The 14,754-nt window shown below is 41.4% G+C and overlaps 1 protein-coding gene across 5 annotated transcripts in view; it reads right to left on the reverse strand.

Annotated features, from left to right (window-relative positions):
- Window positions 1–14,754, reverse strand: part of ZNF609 (zinc finger protein 609) — a 197,311-nt gene that overhangs the window by 7,609 nt on the left and 174,948 nt on the right. For all 5 annotated transcript variants that reach the window (XM_042252330.2, XM_042252329.2, XM_027971750.3 and 2 more), the window contains 2 exons: window positions 3,986–4,073; window positions 861–3,201 (listed from right to left, as the gene is read on the reverse strand). In XM_042252330.2, the coding sequence (XP_042108264.1) occupies window positions 861–3,201; window positions 3,986–4,073 (2,429 nt within the window). The remainder of the gene's footprint in view (window positions 1–860; window positions 3,202–3,985; window positions 4,074–14,754) is intronic.

A 14,754-nucleotide genomic window follows, 5' to 3' on the forward strand; every position in this document is an offset into this window, starting at 1 on the left:
TGTACAGGTAAGACAGAGAGAGATTTCAAGCCCAAGGTCCCAGTAGAAACACCAGAGCAAAGCAGACAATACCAGACACCTGGGGCACTGCGGGACCTTGGCCTCTACTGACCTTCGTTCAAAATCAACTATGGTCCCTCCTGCTTAAATGCCTGTCCCCTCCCCCCAACAAAAGGATATAAAATGTGGGGAAAGAGAGGGAAAAATCCACTGGTGGGTCTTCTCTATGAGAAAACAAGCATTTGAGGGAAGTGACTGGAAGAAGCTGTTCCTGCTCCAAGGATATTTAGGTGGCTTCCCTTCTTCAGAGCAAGTCTGGGGGCAGAAAGCTGTAGGGGCCCCTCCGCTCGGGGAGGGCAGGCTCACTGCAGCACCAAAGGGGGCCTTCCTAAGCCTCATGAAGAGAGAAACAAGTAAGACCAAGCTCTTAGTTCTAACTCTGCCTACAAAATCTTTTAGAGAGTAATTCAGTCTGAGTAGTGTGCTTCCGCCTACTTTAAAAACTGGAGAGACCACCTTTCCCCCTTCTGTGGGAACCACACAGTGGACGAGACATGATTAGGCATCACTGGATACCTGGCTCCAGTTCTCGCTCTGCTGGTGAAGGCTTGAGTACCTCCAGACAAATCAAGCTAACTCACCTGGGCCTCTCTTGTTAAATGGGAAAAACCTCTTTCACTGGTGTAAAAAGTGCTTTTAAAAAAACATTAGAATGATTTACGAAGGTAAAGAATCCCTAACATGATAGACTTCTCCTGCTATCTATACTGTGTTGATTCCCTACATAAGGACGGCCCTGATTTATGAGGAAGAGAGAAAGACTATCCAACAGTATTTCCATTTCCTTCCAGAACAGTTACCTGTCGGTACCAGAGTATTGGATCCACCTCTGCCTGTCGGCCACAGTCGGCACCTGTCTTGGCCTCAGAAGCCTCCTTGCCTAGGTGGCTGGCCTCACTCAGCTTTACTTTAAGTCCTTCTGGGGCCTGGCTGGGGAGTTTGGAAGAGTCATCTAACTTGGGAATAATGACTGACTTGGCAGGATCCGCCCCTGGCTCCTTCGCCTTGCCGGGTCCTGACTTCACTAGGTCCGTGAGGCTGGGGGCCTTAGTGAGAGTTGGTGGAATTGACGGCTTTTGCTTCCAGTCTTCCTTGAGGGCCGCCTCCCGCTCCTTCAGGCCCATCTCGGCCTTCTTGTCCAGTCCTCGCTGCTGCTGCTCCAGGCTCTGCCGTTTCTGCTGCTCTTCGTACTGCTGTCGGTAAGCAGAGTTGGTGCTCAGGAGGTGGGTGTGGTAGCTCTGGTCGCTGTAGCCGTAGGGGGGCACATAGGCATACTGGTTGTAGTACAGGGACTGCATGTACATGTTGGGGCGCTGCTGGATGACGGAGGGCTGCTGGCTGGAACTGCTCAGCTCCGGCTTCTTTTCCTCGCAGACATCGTTCTTCACTTTTCCCTCTGTGCTCTCAGGCTCCTCATCCTTTTTTGTCTTCAGAGCCTGGCTCTCCACTCCTGCCTGGCTGCTGGGGTTCAGAGCCCCTGGGCTGGACTGTGCGTAGCTTGGAGAGTAGTAACTTTCAAAGCCTTGGTAATATGGCGAGTCTCTGCTTTGTGGCTGAGGGGGGAAAAGGGTTTTCTTGGCCCCCTCCTTGACCAGCTGCTCAGGGTCCTTGGATTTGGCGCTGTCCACTTTGCCCTCTCCATCCTCCCCGGCATCGGAAATGTCAGAGTATGCAGGGCTGTTGGTTTTGACTGAGCTGGCTTCAGCTCCGTTCTGGGTCACTACGTGTAACGGGGTCATGGGCTGGGTAGGGGTAGTGCTATCTAGGCGGCTACCGCCTCCAATTGAAGGGCTGGGAGCATTGTCTGTGAAGCTGTAGATCTTGTCAGCTTCTGCCTTGATGCTGGCCAGTCGGCTCTGGTGGGGGTCTGAGGAGCCATTCAGGAGGCCCTCCATCTTCATCCCATCTCCCGATGATTCCCGGAATGGGCTTTTGCCTTCTTCTGCTCGACATATCTTCCCAGGGGTCAGAGGACTTTCAAGTTCCTTTGAAGATTCCTTCTTTTTTTTCTCTTTCTTTTTCTTGTCCTTGGCTGGAGTCAAGGCAGGGTTGACTGTGAAAGGTTCTCCCATCACAGTGGGCTTGGGCTGAATGGGCTTCAGTTGGGGGCTGTTGGGCATGGCCTGGACCACAGTGGTGGTCAAGCCTGAGGAGGAGCCTGGGCTTGCTGCCGTGAAGGTGGCTGTCTGGAAGGTATAAATTTGCTGTGGGGGAATGGCAGGGGCGATGGGCCGGGCTGACTTTAAACTTTTGGAAGGAATCTTTTCAGGTTTCAAACTAGAGGGCTTTTTACATTTTTCCTTTTCCATACACTTCCTTTCCAAAGAATCAAAAGCATCATTGCTTGTTTCATCCATTACTGAGGGTCCATCATCAGAGCCATCATTGGATAAGGCCCCGAGATCTGTGTCCCCTTCCCCACTCAACTTTTTCTTACAGAGGCCTTTTGTGCTGAATTTGCTTGAAGGAGAAGGGCTATGGGGCTCCACGAGCCGAACTTTGGGGGTAGCTGAGCGGGCAGGGGATAGGGAACCCTTCTGTGAGACAGATGCGCCATTGCAGCTCCCGAGATCTGCATGGAGGGTGGGCTCCTCTCCGTACTCACTGTCTCCGTCTGCTTCTGGCTTGCTGTCGTCATCTGTGTGGGCATGAGCTTGGTGGTACTTAAGTCCATTGATGTGCTTGTACTTTTTGTTGCAGTTTGGGTGGGGACAATCAATCAGGACTGGGGAAGGACAATTTCTGTCTAGAACAGTGGGTTCCACCTTGGTCCCAGGGAGGGGGCCAGTGGCTGAGCCCATGGAATTCGTACGGACACGTTTGCTCCCTTTGGAGTCCTCTGAGCTAGAATTCAGCTCCATGTCTGAAAGGGGTTTGTTTTTCCGCTTATTAGCTGAGGAAGGGCTGGCCTTGACATCCTCGGAGGTGCTACTGGCAGGTGGGCGATGTTCTGAAGAATTCTGGCTGCCCCGACGGCCTTTGCTATTGGCTCCCGCTCGGGTTTTGCTGCTGCTGCTGGTCCCTTTGCTGTCAGAGGCTGTGGCTGTCTCATTGACAGGCGTGTTACTGTTGGGACGCATGCGTTTGCCTCTACCCCGACCATTGCGCATTTCCAAGTCACTGGTGGGAGAGTCACAGAACCTTGGCAAATGACAAACACAACAAGATATTATTAAGAAAAGAAGCTACCTTCAAACCAGGTTAGCTGCAGCCTCCAGAACTGTCCAAATGGTAACTATCATTTTCAATGAATATCATTTGTTAAAGAAACTTCTGAAAACATACTAACTGCCTTACTGGTGAACTTCTAGGATGTTACCTGCATGCCGCTGCTGTTGCTGCTAAGTCGCTTCAGTAGTGTCCGACTCTGTGCGACCCCACTGACGGCAACTATACATTATTCCCTGAGATTTGGGTTCCCCCAACCCTGATGAAGTGGAAATTAATAATAGGAACTAGCTGTAAGATGAAATTCACTGAAATATCAGTCTTATGGCCAACTGCAACTTGAAAGGTCTTTGTGAAATCCAGATTGTCTAAAGGAGCTTATGGAACTGAAAATGTTCTTGAGTTTTAACTTCTGAGAGATAGCTACTATCAAAAAACATCATCAATGAATGCTTGTTCCCCCACAGTCAGATTCTGACCTTGGTCTTGAGGTGACTTTAGGTAGAAGCCAGAATTCAGTCATTCTAGATAAAGGCTTAAACAGGATCTCCTCACCATTACTACCCAAACCAACACCTAACTGATTTATTCTTAAATGCCAGATGAATATGATGGCTTCTGTTGTTTTTATACCATACTGTCCTTTAAAAGCTGAGTGTCCTTTAAAAGCTATCCAACTCTAACAAGATAAAGGTATGAGGGATCACTGATAAGGGTGGTTCAGACTAACACAGACAAAAAGCTGTGGCGTGCTTACCTCGGGGGTGCCCAATCATGCCGTGTGCAGTCAAGAAGTGTACCTACATAAGTCTTGTTTCTCCATGTTACATTCACCACTAACATCCCTGAAAGATAAGAAGACTCAGGTAGACACAAAAGAAACGCTGCTGGCCACTGAGAAGAGTAGTTTCCATCTGAGTAGCATTCCAGCTCTTGTAGGAGGGTTTAGGGGGTGCTCTGTGTCCCAACAGCCTAACAGCATTAGGCTGGAATAGTTCCACAGGAATTGCCTACAACACTACCAGGGGCCCTTAGGATGGGGAACATTTGCAAAGATTCCATGGTCCAGTTAAGGTACACTTTCCTAACTTTTAAAAACCTATGCAGCATTTCAAATACACTAAAAAATATAAAGGTTAATTTAAAAAGCTCATGTGCCCATGTAGCAGCTTAATGGATTTATAAGATTTTCTGCTATACTTGCAATAAATTTCTTTTTTAAAGAACAAAATATCATAGCTGAAAAGCACTGTTTACTATATTTTCAAACCTGCCAATGACAGGTTGTATAACTTACCTCTCTCACTTAACATTACAAATTTGAGATATATCAGTGTTGACATGAAGAGCTTAACCCATTTGTTTTAATGGTGCTCAAGTATGTCACTGAATGACTTGACCACAATTTATACATCTTATTGATGGAAATTTAGATGTTTCTTGCACATTTTCACTCTAAATGACATCATAATGAACATTCCTGACATGTTTATTTTATTTTAAAATGGTTTGAATAAATAATACAGTCACATTCCAAAATTTAAAAGGTAGCAAAAAAAAAAAAAAAAAAAAAGGCAAACAAACCCCAAGATAAAATGAAGTGTTCTCCCTGTCACTATTCTTCAGCTTTTCAGGTCCCCTACTCAGAAACATTCATGGATATCCATGTATTCCTCCAAAGGTAGTTTACATATTTATAAGCAAATATGTTTATATATTCTTCCTCAAATAGTAGCAGTGTACACCAATATTATACACATTTCCCATGTAACCATATATTTTGGATCATTCTATATGATCACGCATAGAACTACTTCATTCTTTTCAATGGCTGCATATGTATGATTTCAAAATGTACCATCATTGATTTGACTACTTCCCTGTTGATGAACATTTGGGTTGCTTCATTCTTCTGCTACTACAAATAACACTGAATAACTAATCTTGTACACATGCTTTATGTTATATATTATAGAATATGTCTGTAAGGTGAATTCCCATAAGTAAAACTGCTACTCACAGAGTATTCGGACTTGGATTTTTCATAAATACTTCCAATTTGTCCTCAAAGAGGATGTACTAATTTATAAACCCATTAGTGCATGAGAACACTTGTTATTCTTTCCCTTTGGCAATACAGTGTTCTCAAACTTTTTGGTTTTGCCAATCTGATAGGAGACAAATAGTGTTTTATGTACTTTTAATGTCATGTTTCTTATTATCAGTTTGTATATCATTTCATTACAAGATACCTGCATGAAACACCTGTATTTCCTTTTTAGTGAACTGTCTGTTCATATCCTTTGCTCATTTTTCTACTGAATTATAGTCTTTTCTTATTTGTGACTGTTTACTATGGAAAATTCTTAAAGAGATGGGAATACCAGACTACTTTACGTGCCTCCTGAGAAACCTGTATGCAGGTCAAGCAACAGTTAGAACTGGACATGAAACAATAGACTGGTTCAAAACTGGGAAAGGTGTATGTCAAGGCTGTATATTAGCACCCTGCTTATTTAATTTATATGCAGAGGACATCACGCAAAATGCCAGGCTTGATGAAGCACAAGCTGGAATCAAGATTGCCAGGAGAAATATCAATAACCTCAGATATGCAGATGACATCACCCTTATGGCAGAAAGCAAAGAGGAACTGAAGAGTCTCCTGATGAAAGTGAAACAGTGAAAAAGTTGGCTTAAAACTCAACATTCAGAAAACCAAGATCATGGCATCCGGTCCCATCACTTCATGGCAAATAGATGGGGAAACAGTGGAAACAGTGAGAGACTTTATTTTCTTGGGTTCCAAAATCACTGCAGATGGTAACTGCAGCCATGAAATTAAAAGACACTTGGCTCCTTGGAAGAAAAGCTATGACAAACCTAGACAGTGTATTAAAAAGCAGAGACATTACTTTACCAATAAAGGTCCATCTAGTCAAAGCGATGGTTTTTCTAGTAGTCATGTATGGATGTGAGAGCTGGACCATAAAGAAAGCTGAGTGCCAAAGAATTAATGCTTTCGAACTGTAGTGTTAGAGAGGACTCTTGAGAGTCCCTTGTACAGCAAGGAGATCCAACCAGTCAGTCCTAAAGGAGATTAGTCCTGAATATTCATTAGAAGGACTGATGATGAAGCTCCAATAGTTTGGCTACCTGATGGGGAGAACTGACTCATTAGAAGACTCTGATGCTGGGAATAATTAAAGGCAGGACGAGAAGGGGATGACAGAGGATAAGATGGTTGGATGGCATCACTGACTTGATGGACCTGAGTTTGAGCAAGCTCTGGGAGTTGGCAGTGGACAGGGAAGCCTGGCGTGCTGTAGTCCATGGGGTCGCAAAAACAAATATTTGTTATTTGTTAATGGTGGTTATTGCTATGCAGAAATTCCTTACTTTTAGGTTGTTCGATTTATCAGTCTTTTATGGTTTCAGAATTTTTGCCATATTTCAAAAGGCTTTCCCCAGTCCATCACTTCATTAATAGGTTTTTTCCTTATGGCTTCTCCTAGTATTTTTATGGTTTGAATTTTTATATTTGACTCTTTCATCATCTGGAATTTAATGTGGTATAAAATGTCTGACATGGACCTTTTTTTGTTTGGTTTGCTTTTTTTTTTCCCTTGGCCACACTGCACGGCTTAATGATTTAAGTTTCCCAACCAGGGATTGAACGCGGGCCCTTGTCAGCAAGAGTAGAGTACTAACCACTGGATCTCCAGGGAATTCCCTGACATGGACTTTTTATTTGTTTGTTTTGCCTTAATTCTAAATTATTTTTGGTTAGTTTTATATTTAACGAAGTAAAATATATTAAGCTTTTCCTTTATGGTTTGTGCTTTTTATGTCTTACCACAAGGTCATGAACATTCTACCATGAAATATTTTAAAGGTATCTTTAACAAGCTAAGATTGGTTTTTACATTTTTAGTGGTTAGAAAAAAAATGATAAAGAGAATAATATTTTATGTCATCTGAAATTATATGAAATTCAGATATTGCTCAGAAATAAAAGTTTTATTGGAACATAGCCACATTTATTCATTTACCCACTATCTATGCCTGATTTCACGCCTCAAGGCAGACAGAGCTGAGTGTGTGTCATAGAGACGATATGGCCCTCAAAGCCTAAAATATTTACTATTGGGCCCTTTTTATAGAAAACATTCGCCAACACCTGTTTTAAATCTTTTTTCTTTTCTAATATAAGCATTGAAGGTATAAATTACCCTCACAGCCCACTTTAGTTGCATCTCACAAGTTTCATATGTTTTTATTATCATTCAGGTCAAAACATTTTCTAGTTTCCCTGAATTTTTTTTTTTTTTTAAATCCTGGGTTTATTTAGAAGAGTGTTGTCAAATTTTCAAATACCTGGGAATTTTCCAAATATCTTTTTGTTTTTGATTTCTAATATAATTCTACTGTAGTTGGAGAACATACTATATATGATTTCAATCCTCTTAAATTTATTGAAAATCAATTTAGGTATAAAATATGGCCTATCTTGAAGAATATCCCATGTGCACTTGAAAAGAGTATTTCAAAATGTATGTTCTGCAGTTGTTGGGTAGCCTATATATAGATCAAGTTGATTAATAATATTTTTCAAATCTTGTACATCCTTATTAATTTTTTGTCTTATTAGTGATACTTGTTGCTTGTTCTTGCTTATTGGAACTCCTATTTGGACCTTCTAGACTAATCCTCTTATCTTTCCAATCTATTTCCCATTTCTTTGTCTTTTGATGCTAAGGGATTTCCTTCATCTTCTAGGAAATTTTCACTTTTACTATTGTATTTTAAATTTCTTCCATTTCTTTCATTTTTTTCCCCACTAGGACTCATACTGATCTCTCATATTCTTTTCTCTTTGAGTCTTGCAACTTATAATTTTTTTCTTTGACTACAACATACAGGATAGAATTTATCCAATGTATTGAGTTTTTAAAAAATTTAAATGACTGTAAGTAACAGTCATTCCTTATCAAGGGTACTTTTTTAATGCTCCTGTTCTCTTTGGAATCAGATTTTAGAATGCTCTATCATAAAACCAGATCAGACAAGGGAGCTAAAAAAAAAAAGATTATCCTAATAGGAAGTCTCAATCTAATGGAATCAGGGCAGGAAAGAACTTTGGTTTAGTCAATTGGATTTTTTTTTTTTTTTTTTTACCATTTTCTTTTTCTTCTCTCATATATTTATTTTTTCAACTGAAGTATAATTTACAATGTTGTGTTAATTCCAAGTGTATAGCAAAGTGATTCAGCTCTGTGTGTGTGTGTGTGTATACATTGGATTTTTTTTTACCATTTTCTTTTTCTTCTCTCATATATTATTTTTTCAACTGAAATATAATTTACAATGTTGTGTTAATTCCAAGTGTATAGCAAAGTGATTCAGCTGTGTGTGTGTGTGTACATTGGATTTTTTTTTTTACCATTTTCTTTTTCTTCTCTCATATATTATTTTTTCAACTGAAGTATAATTTACAATGTTGTGTTAATTCCAAGTGTATAGCAAAGTGAGTGAGTGTGTGTGTGTGTGTGTGTGTGTGTGTGTAAGACCTCCTAAGAAAGCAATTGGGCTAAGTTCTCTCTGGCTGTTAGCAAAGTGAATTCATATGGATGTCTCCTCCCAGTGATAACCTGATCTGATTGCCAGATAACCAATTTGAATAAGAGCAGAATCCATTTATTTCTAGACAAGGTAAGACTTTGAAGTAGGTGCCTCATTAACAAGGGCAGATGAGCACAGCTGTATACAGAGAGCAGGTATACAATAATAAGAAGCATGTTATTCCTCCTCTTGAAACAGCTGGCCAGGAACACAGGTTTATAAATCTGTCTCCTTCCTCTGGTATAATCTGCAAACCTTAACAATAATGAATGAGCTGAAAAGATGACAGGTCAGACAGAGTGCTGGAAGTGGATGAGGGGAAGAGAAAAAATTCTAATATGGAAAAACAAAATGGAAGCTTGTTTAAATGTCAGAGCAAACAGTTTTCTGAAATATAACTCTCTTCCTACAAGGTTCTGGCTTGAGACAGCGGGGCGAATAAAGAGGACAGGAAGGAAAAAGCAGAAAATAACACTTAACAGACCTAGTTTCACTATTAGGGGCTAACTATAGGGCAGCAAGGAGGCTGAAAAGAAAAAGAAAAATTGGTTTTCATTTGAGAAAGTGCCCTACTTTGAATAAGTGTTCACAAAACAAGGAAAGGCTTGGCATATTTAAAGATAATAATAATGCTAAAAGTAGAAGTAAAAGTAGTGCTTTGTGCTTCTCCAGGTGGTTATCTGCCAATTTACCATGGACCTCACAGACATCATCTCGATGAACCATTAGGAAGTTTTAGAGTGTTGAGTATTCTCCCTTCTTAAAGGTGACCAACACAGGAACACAGTAATGGGGAAATGACTTAGGTCTGAGGCAGCAGTCAGGTTCCCCCAAGTCACAGGAGTGACAGTGTTAAGACAACGTGATGCCAAAGCAGCACTACTTTGTTTCAGAGGACAGGTCACAACAGTCGTGCAGTCAAGACTGATACTAGCGCATAGTCAGAAAAGTAAATTTTACCTCCAGAGCCCTCGCTGTCACCATTTCCACTAAGTATACTCTTTCTCTCAGGGATCTAGTAGCCTCATGCTCCGTTGTTCAGTTACCAAGTCGTGTCGGACTCTTTGTGACCTCATGGACTGCAGCATGCCAGGCCTTCCTGTCACTCACCATCTCCTGGAGTTTGCCCAAGTTCATGTCCATTGAATAGCTGATGTCATCCAACCATCTCAGTTGACCACTCTCCTTTTTCATTAAACTTTTATTTTTTGACTGTGCTGGGTCTTCACTGCTGCTCAGGCTTTTTCTAGTTGCACAGAGCTGGGTCTACTTTTTGTTGTCGTGTGCAGGTTCCTTATTACGGTGGCTTCTCTTGTTGGAGAGCACAGGCTCTAGGGCTCACAGTCTCAATAGTTGTGGCGCATGGGCTGAGTTGCTCCTTGGCACCTTCCAGGGATCTTCCGAGACCAGGGATCGAGCCAGTGTCTCCCGCATTAGCAGGCAGATTCTTTACCACTGAGCCACCAGGGAAGTCTTTCACCATCTCCTCCTTGAAACATTTTCTTCATTTGGTCCTCAGGACAAGGACACCACTCTGGCCTGATTTTCTTCTTGCTGTTTTGCTTTTCTTCAGTACCTTTTGCTGTTATTTCTTCACATCTAATGACTCAAACTTCTGTTTCCAGCACCAACCTTTTCCCTCCACCCTCAGCACCATCTCGTCTCTCTCCCTTGGCTTCCTGGGGCCAGATTCTGCCTTTGTGCCTCCCTTCTAAACTGCCTGTGCCGCCTCCATGCCCTCGGTTCCCTCACACAGATTTTCTCCTGGAACTTACCCCATCTCTGAAACTCTCCCAGTTCCCTGTTCTTCTCAAATTGTTAAAACCTGTCCCTTTAAAATTAAGCCTTCTGAGGAGGATTCAGAGGTTAAACCTCTAACTTCTTATATTCCCTTATACTGAACTGTAAGCCACTGTCAAAGATTTTCCCAAAGTAATGGAAGATCCTCACAGATTTGCTGAGGAATTTAATATAATCACTCAAATTTACCAAACAGGTTTCCCTGGCTTAAATTAGCTAGTTCATATACATGTTGGTGAAAGCTAGGTCCAGCACTGGAAGAAAACTTCTAATTGGGAAAATCCTGAAATGTCTCTAGAATTATAACTGGGAGACCAGCCCACTAACTTACTATATGATCAGGTTTGAGCTATTGCTAAGCGACTTCACTGAGCAATTTCTAGGGCTTTTTCAAAGGCTGTTAATTGAAACAAAATTCAGGTTTACACAGAAAAATCTGGTGAATCTGTTCATAAATATTAAGTCAAATTCAAATTAAAGAAAAATTCTGGTCTTCCTTCACATGTTGATGCCACCTGAGAAATTTTCAACTCTGTGTTTATTAATGAGCTGAACTGGGAGCTTTCCCTTCTACTAAAAAGGACCACAACAGAATGGGAAACTGTGTCCACTTGAGATTTAATCTGACAAACTAGCTCTCTTGCAAGCTAAACGAATGACTAAATGGGAGACCACCAAAATTCTTAATCTTCAAATCCAGCAAATGAAGGCTCCTAAACAAACCCAAATCCCCCCAGTTTCTGCTACTATTGCAAAGAATCAGGACATTGGAAAAGAAATTGTTACAAATTTAAGTACTTTAGGCACCTTTAGCTCTCTAACTAGGGCCTCCCAGATGGCCAGTGGTAATGAACCCACCTGCCAATGCAGGAGATGAGACAGATGTGGGTTTGATCCCTGGGTCAGAAAGATCCCCTGGAGGAGGGCATGGCAACCCACTTCAGTATCCTTGCCTGGGAAATCCCATAGACAGAGGAGCCTGGTGGGCTACAGTTCATGAGGTCATAAATGAAGTTGTAAACGACTGCACTCATGCATGCCTCCTGGTGGTCCAGAGGCTAAGACTCCTTGCTCCCAATGCAGGGGACCCAGGTTCGATCCCTGTTCAGGGAACCAGATTCCCTGTGGCGCAACTAAACCCTGCATGCCACAGTGAAGATCAGAGATCCCTGTGCTGCAACTAAGACCTGACAGCCAAATAAATAAACACACATATTTTTTAAAAATAAGATTCAATTTGCAAAATTGGTGGAGGCCCTCCAAATACCTTGGCTAAAACTGTTGTTGTTAGTCCTTCCAAATTTCAGATCTATCCCTTTTAGAAGTCATAAACTCTCACCCTTTGAGATAGTAATAAGATGTCCGATGCACTTGGCTCCAGCTTCTTTTGACCCACAAGTAATAAAAGGAGAGATACTCCAATATTGCAGAGGCCTAACTGCTTCTATTAAAAATAACCAAGCTTTGGTAGAGCAGTCTTTTTCGCAGTGCACCCTGGGGAAGGTGAAGACCTTAAGCATTACGCCCTGTAACCTGGAGATTTCATCTACTGGGAAAGAACTCTCTTATACCTCATTGCAAAGGCCCCTACCGGGCACCACCAACTCCTGTACCACCTAACTCCAAGGAACAGGCTCTTGGGGAATTATGAGACACAAGTAAAGAAAGCAGCAAACCCTGAGGACCTCACAGTGTCTGGTTATCTGAAAATGAAGATTTCCCAGAAATGAAGCAACAACAGCCACTGAGCCAGCTTTCCCAAGATGTCTGGACCGGCCCTATTGTAAGTTTACTGCCAAACTTCTGATTATTTGACATAACACTTCAGATGATCTGAAATGTTTAAGATCTTGATAACACATGGACTTTAGATAAGAAGTGATTGAGAATTCTCCTTTCTACCCTCCCTTGTCACTGGCAGGAGACCTCACACCCAGGAAAGGTCCTTCTTGGCACTGAGAGACAAAAACCTACTCAAACTAGCTAAACTGACTTTTGGTCAGTGATACTTTCAGAGAAAGATCTTGATTAACAGGGAGGGGGGATGTGTAAAAAATTAATAAGCAAAAACCTAAGTAGAGCTGCGAGACTTGAAGGTGCTCTTATGCCCTGTGATAACAGCAGAGCCCAACAGGAAGAAGAATGTGTGCTCTTCTTTCCTGGCAAGGACTCAATCAGGGTTTCTTTGTTTTCTTTAGCTCCCCAACTTCCATTTCCCATCTATCAGAGTGTTTTCCTTCCCTTGCCTCTCATGGGGAACTTGCATGTGGCTCATCACAACCGCAGACCCCAAACTGCATTTCTCTGTCTGTCCTGAATGAACACTTCTTTACTGGAGCAATATTTGGCAGTTTTATTTAAGTCAATAAAAGAAAAACTTATAAGTAGTTCCATTGTTATACATAGTGGGAGTCTTACTAGTGTTTTAATACAGTAAATGGCTTATTTTGTGACTTGAATAAGCATCTACTGTACTCAACTGAGTTAGTAACCGACTGTATGATTCTGGGCAAGCTACTTTATTTTCCTTTGTTGGACTAGACCTCTAAAATTCTGTGATTCTGTGAAAGGCTGTGAAACTCAAACACTTAAAAGTATAAATGACTAATAAAATATTATTTCCTATGGACTTTTACCAATGATGAAAGACTTAAGCTAAAGAAAATACAAGGCAAGAAATATAAGGTAAGTCATTTCAGATATTATTTACCTGGTAGAAAAAAAAATTTTAGCTGAGTGGGAGTATATATTGGTAAAGCTATTTTTTTTTCTGGAAAGCTATTTTTTTTCCTACTGAACTCATGTATTTCTAAGCAGATCTTATAAAGCTAAACATAATCTACCCTATGACCCCACCTCTGACACTGAAAATAGTGATAGACTTTATTTTCTTGGGCTCCAAAATCACTGCAGCTGGTGACTGCAACCATGAAATTAAAAGATGCCTGCTCTTTGGAAGAAAACCTATGACAAACCTAGACAGCGTATTAAAAGCAGAGACATCACTTTGCCGACAAAGGTCCATATAGTCAAAGCTGTGGTTTTTCCAGTAGTCGTGTACGGATGTGAGAATTGGACCATAAAGAAGGCTGAGCTCCAAAGAATTGATGCTTTTGAACTATGGTGTTAGAGAAGACTCTTGAGAGTCCCTTGGACAGCAAAGAGATCAAACCAGTCAGTCCTAAAGGAAATCAGTCCTGAATATCCATTGGAAGGATTGATGCTGAAGCTGAAGCTCCAATACTTTTTTGGCCACCTGATGCAAAAGGCCAACTCACTGGAAAAGACCCTGATGCTGGGAAAGACTGAGAACAGGAGGAGAAGAGGGCAACAGAGGATGAGATAGTTGGATGGCACCACTGACTTGATGGACATGAGTTTGAGCAAACTCTGGGAGACAGTGATGGACAGGGAAGCCTGGCATGCTGCAGTCCATGGGGTCGCAAAGAGTTGGACACAACTGAGCAATGAACAACAACAAATCTATGAACCAGCAATTCTCAGAAACAAGAACTCATATTTAACAAAAGACATGTAAAAGAATGTTCATAGCAGCTTCACTCATAATAGTCCCAAACTAGAAATAACACAAATGTCTGTAAAAAGTAGAATGGATAAATTATGGTATATTCATGTGATACTATAAAGCTCTGAAGAATGAACTACTGCTACACACTACAGAATGGATGAATCTCAGACATAATGTTAAGTGAAAGAAGCCAAACAAGAGCACACACTATGTGATCACATTTCAAGATAGGAAAACTCATCTATAATGGTAGAAATCAGAATGGGGGTTACCTTTTGGGATGGTATTGACTGCAGAGGGCATGACAGAATCCTCAAGGGGAACTGGTAATGTTCTAATTCTGGATACAGGTAGTGGTCACACAGCCATATAAATATGTAAAAAGTCATCGAATCATGTACTTAATACTTATGCATTTATTTATGTTATACTTCAATAAAACATTAAAGCAATCTACAGTAGGTATTAAGTTCTCTCTCAGGAGCATTCTATTCTGTCAAAGAATTAAAAACTCTGGGATATGGTTACCAACTCAGTCAACTTCCACAGAGAAAGTCTATCTCCCCTGAGAGTAA

Source organism: Ovis aries, chromosome 7 (genome assembly GCF_016772045.2).
Source record: "Ovis aries strain OAR_USU_Benz2616 breed Rambouillet chromosome 7, ARS-UI_Ramb_v3.0, whole genome shotgun sequence".
NCBI lineage: Eukaryota > Metazoa > Chordata > Mammalia > Artiodactyla > Bovidae > Ovis > Ovis aries.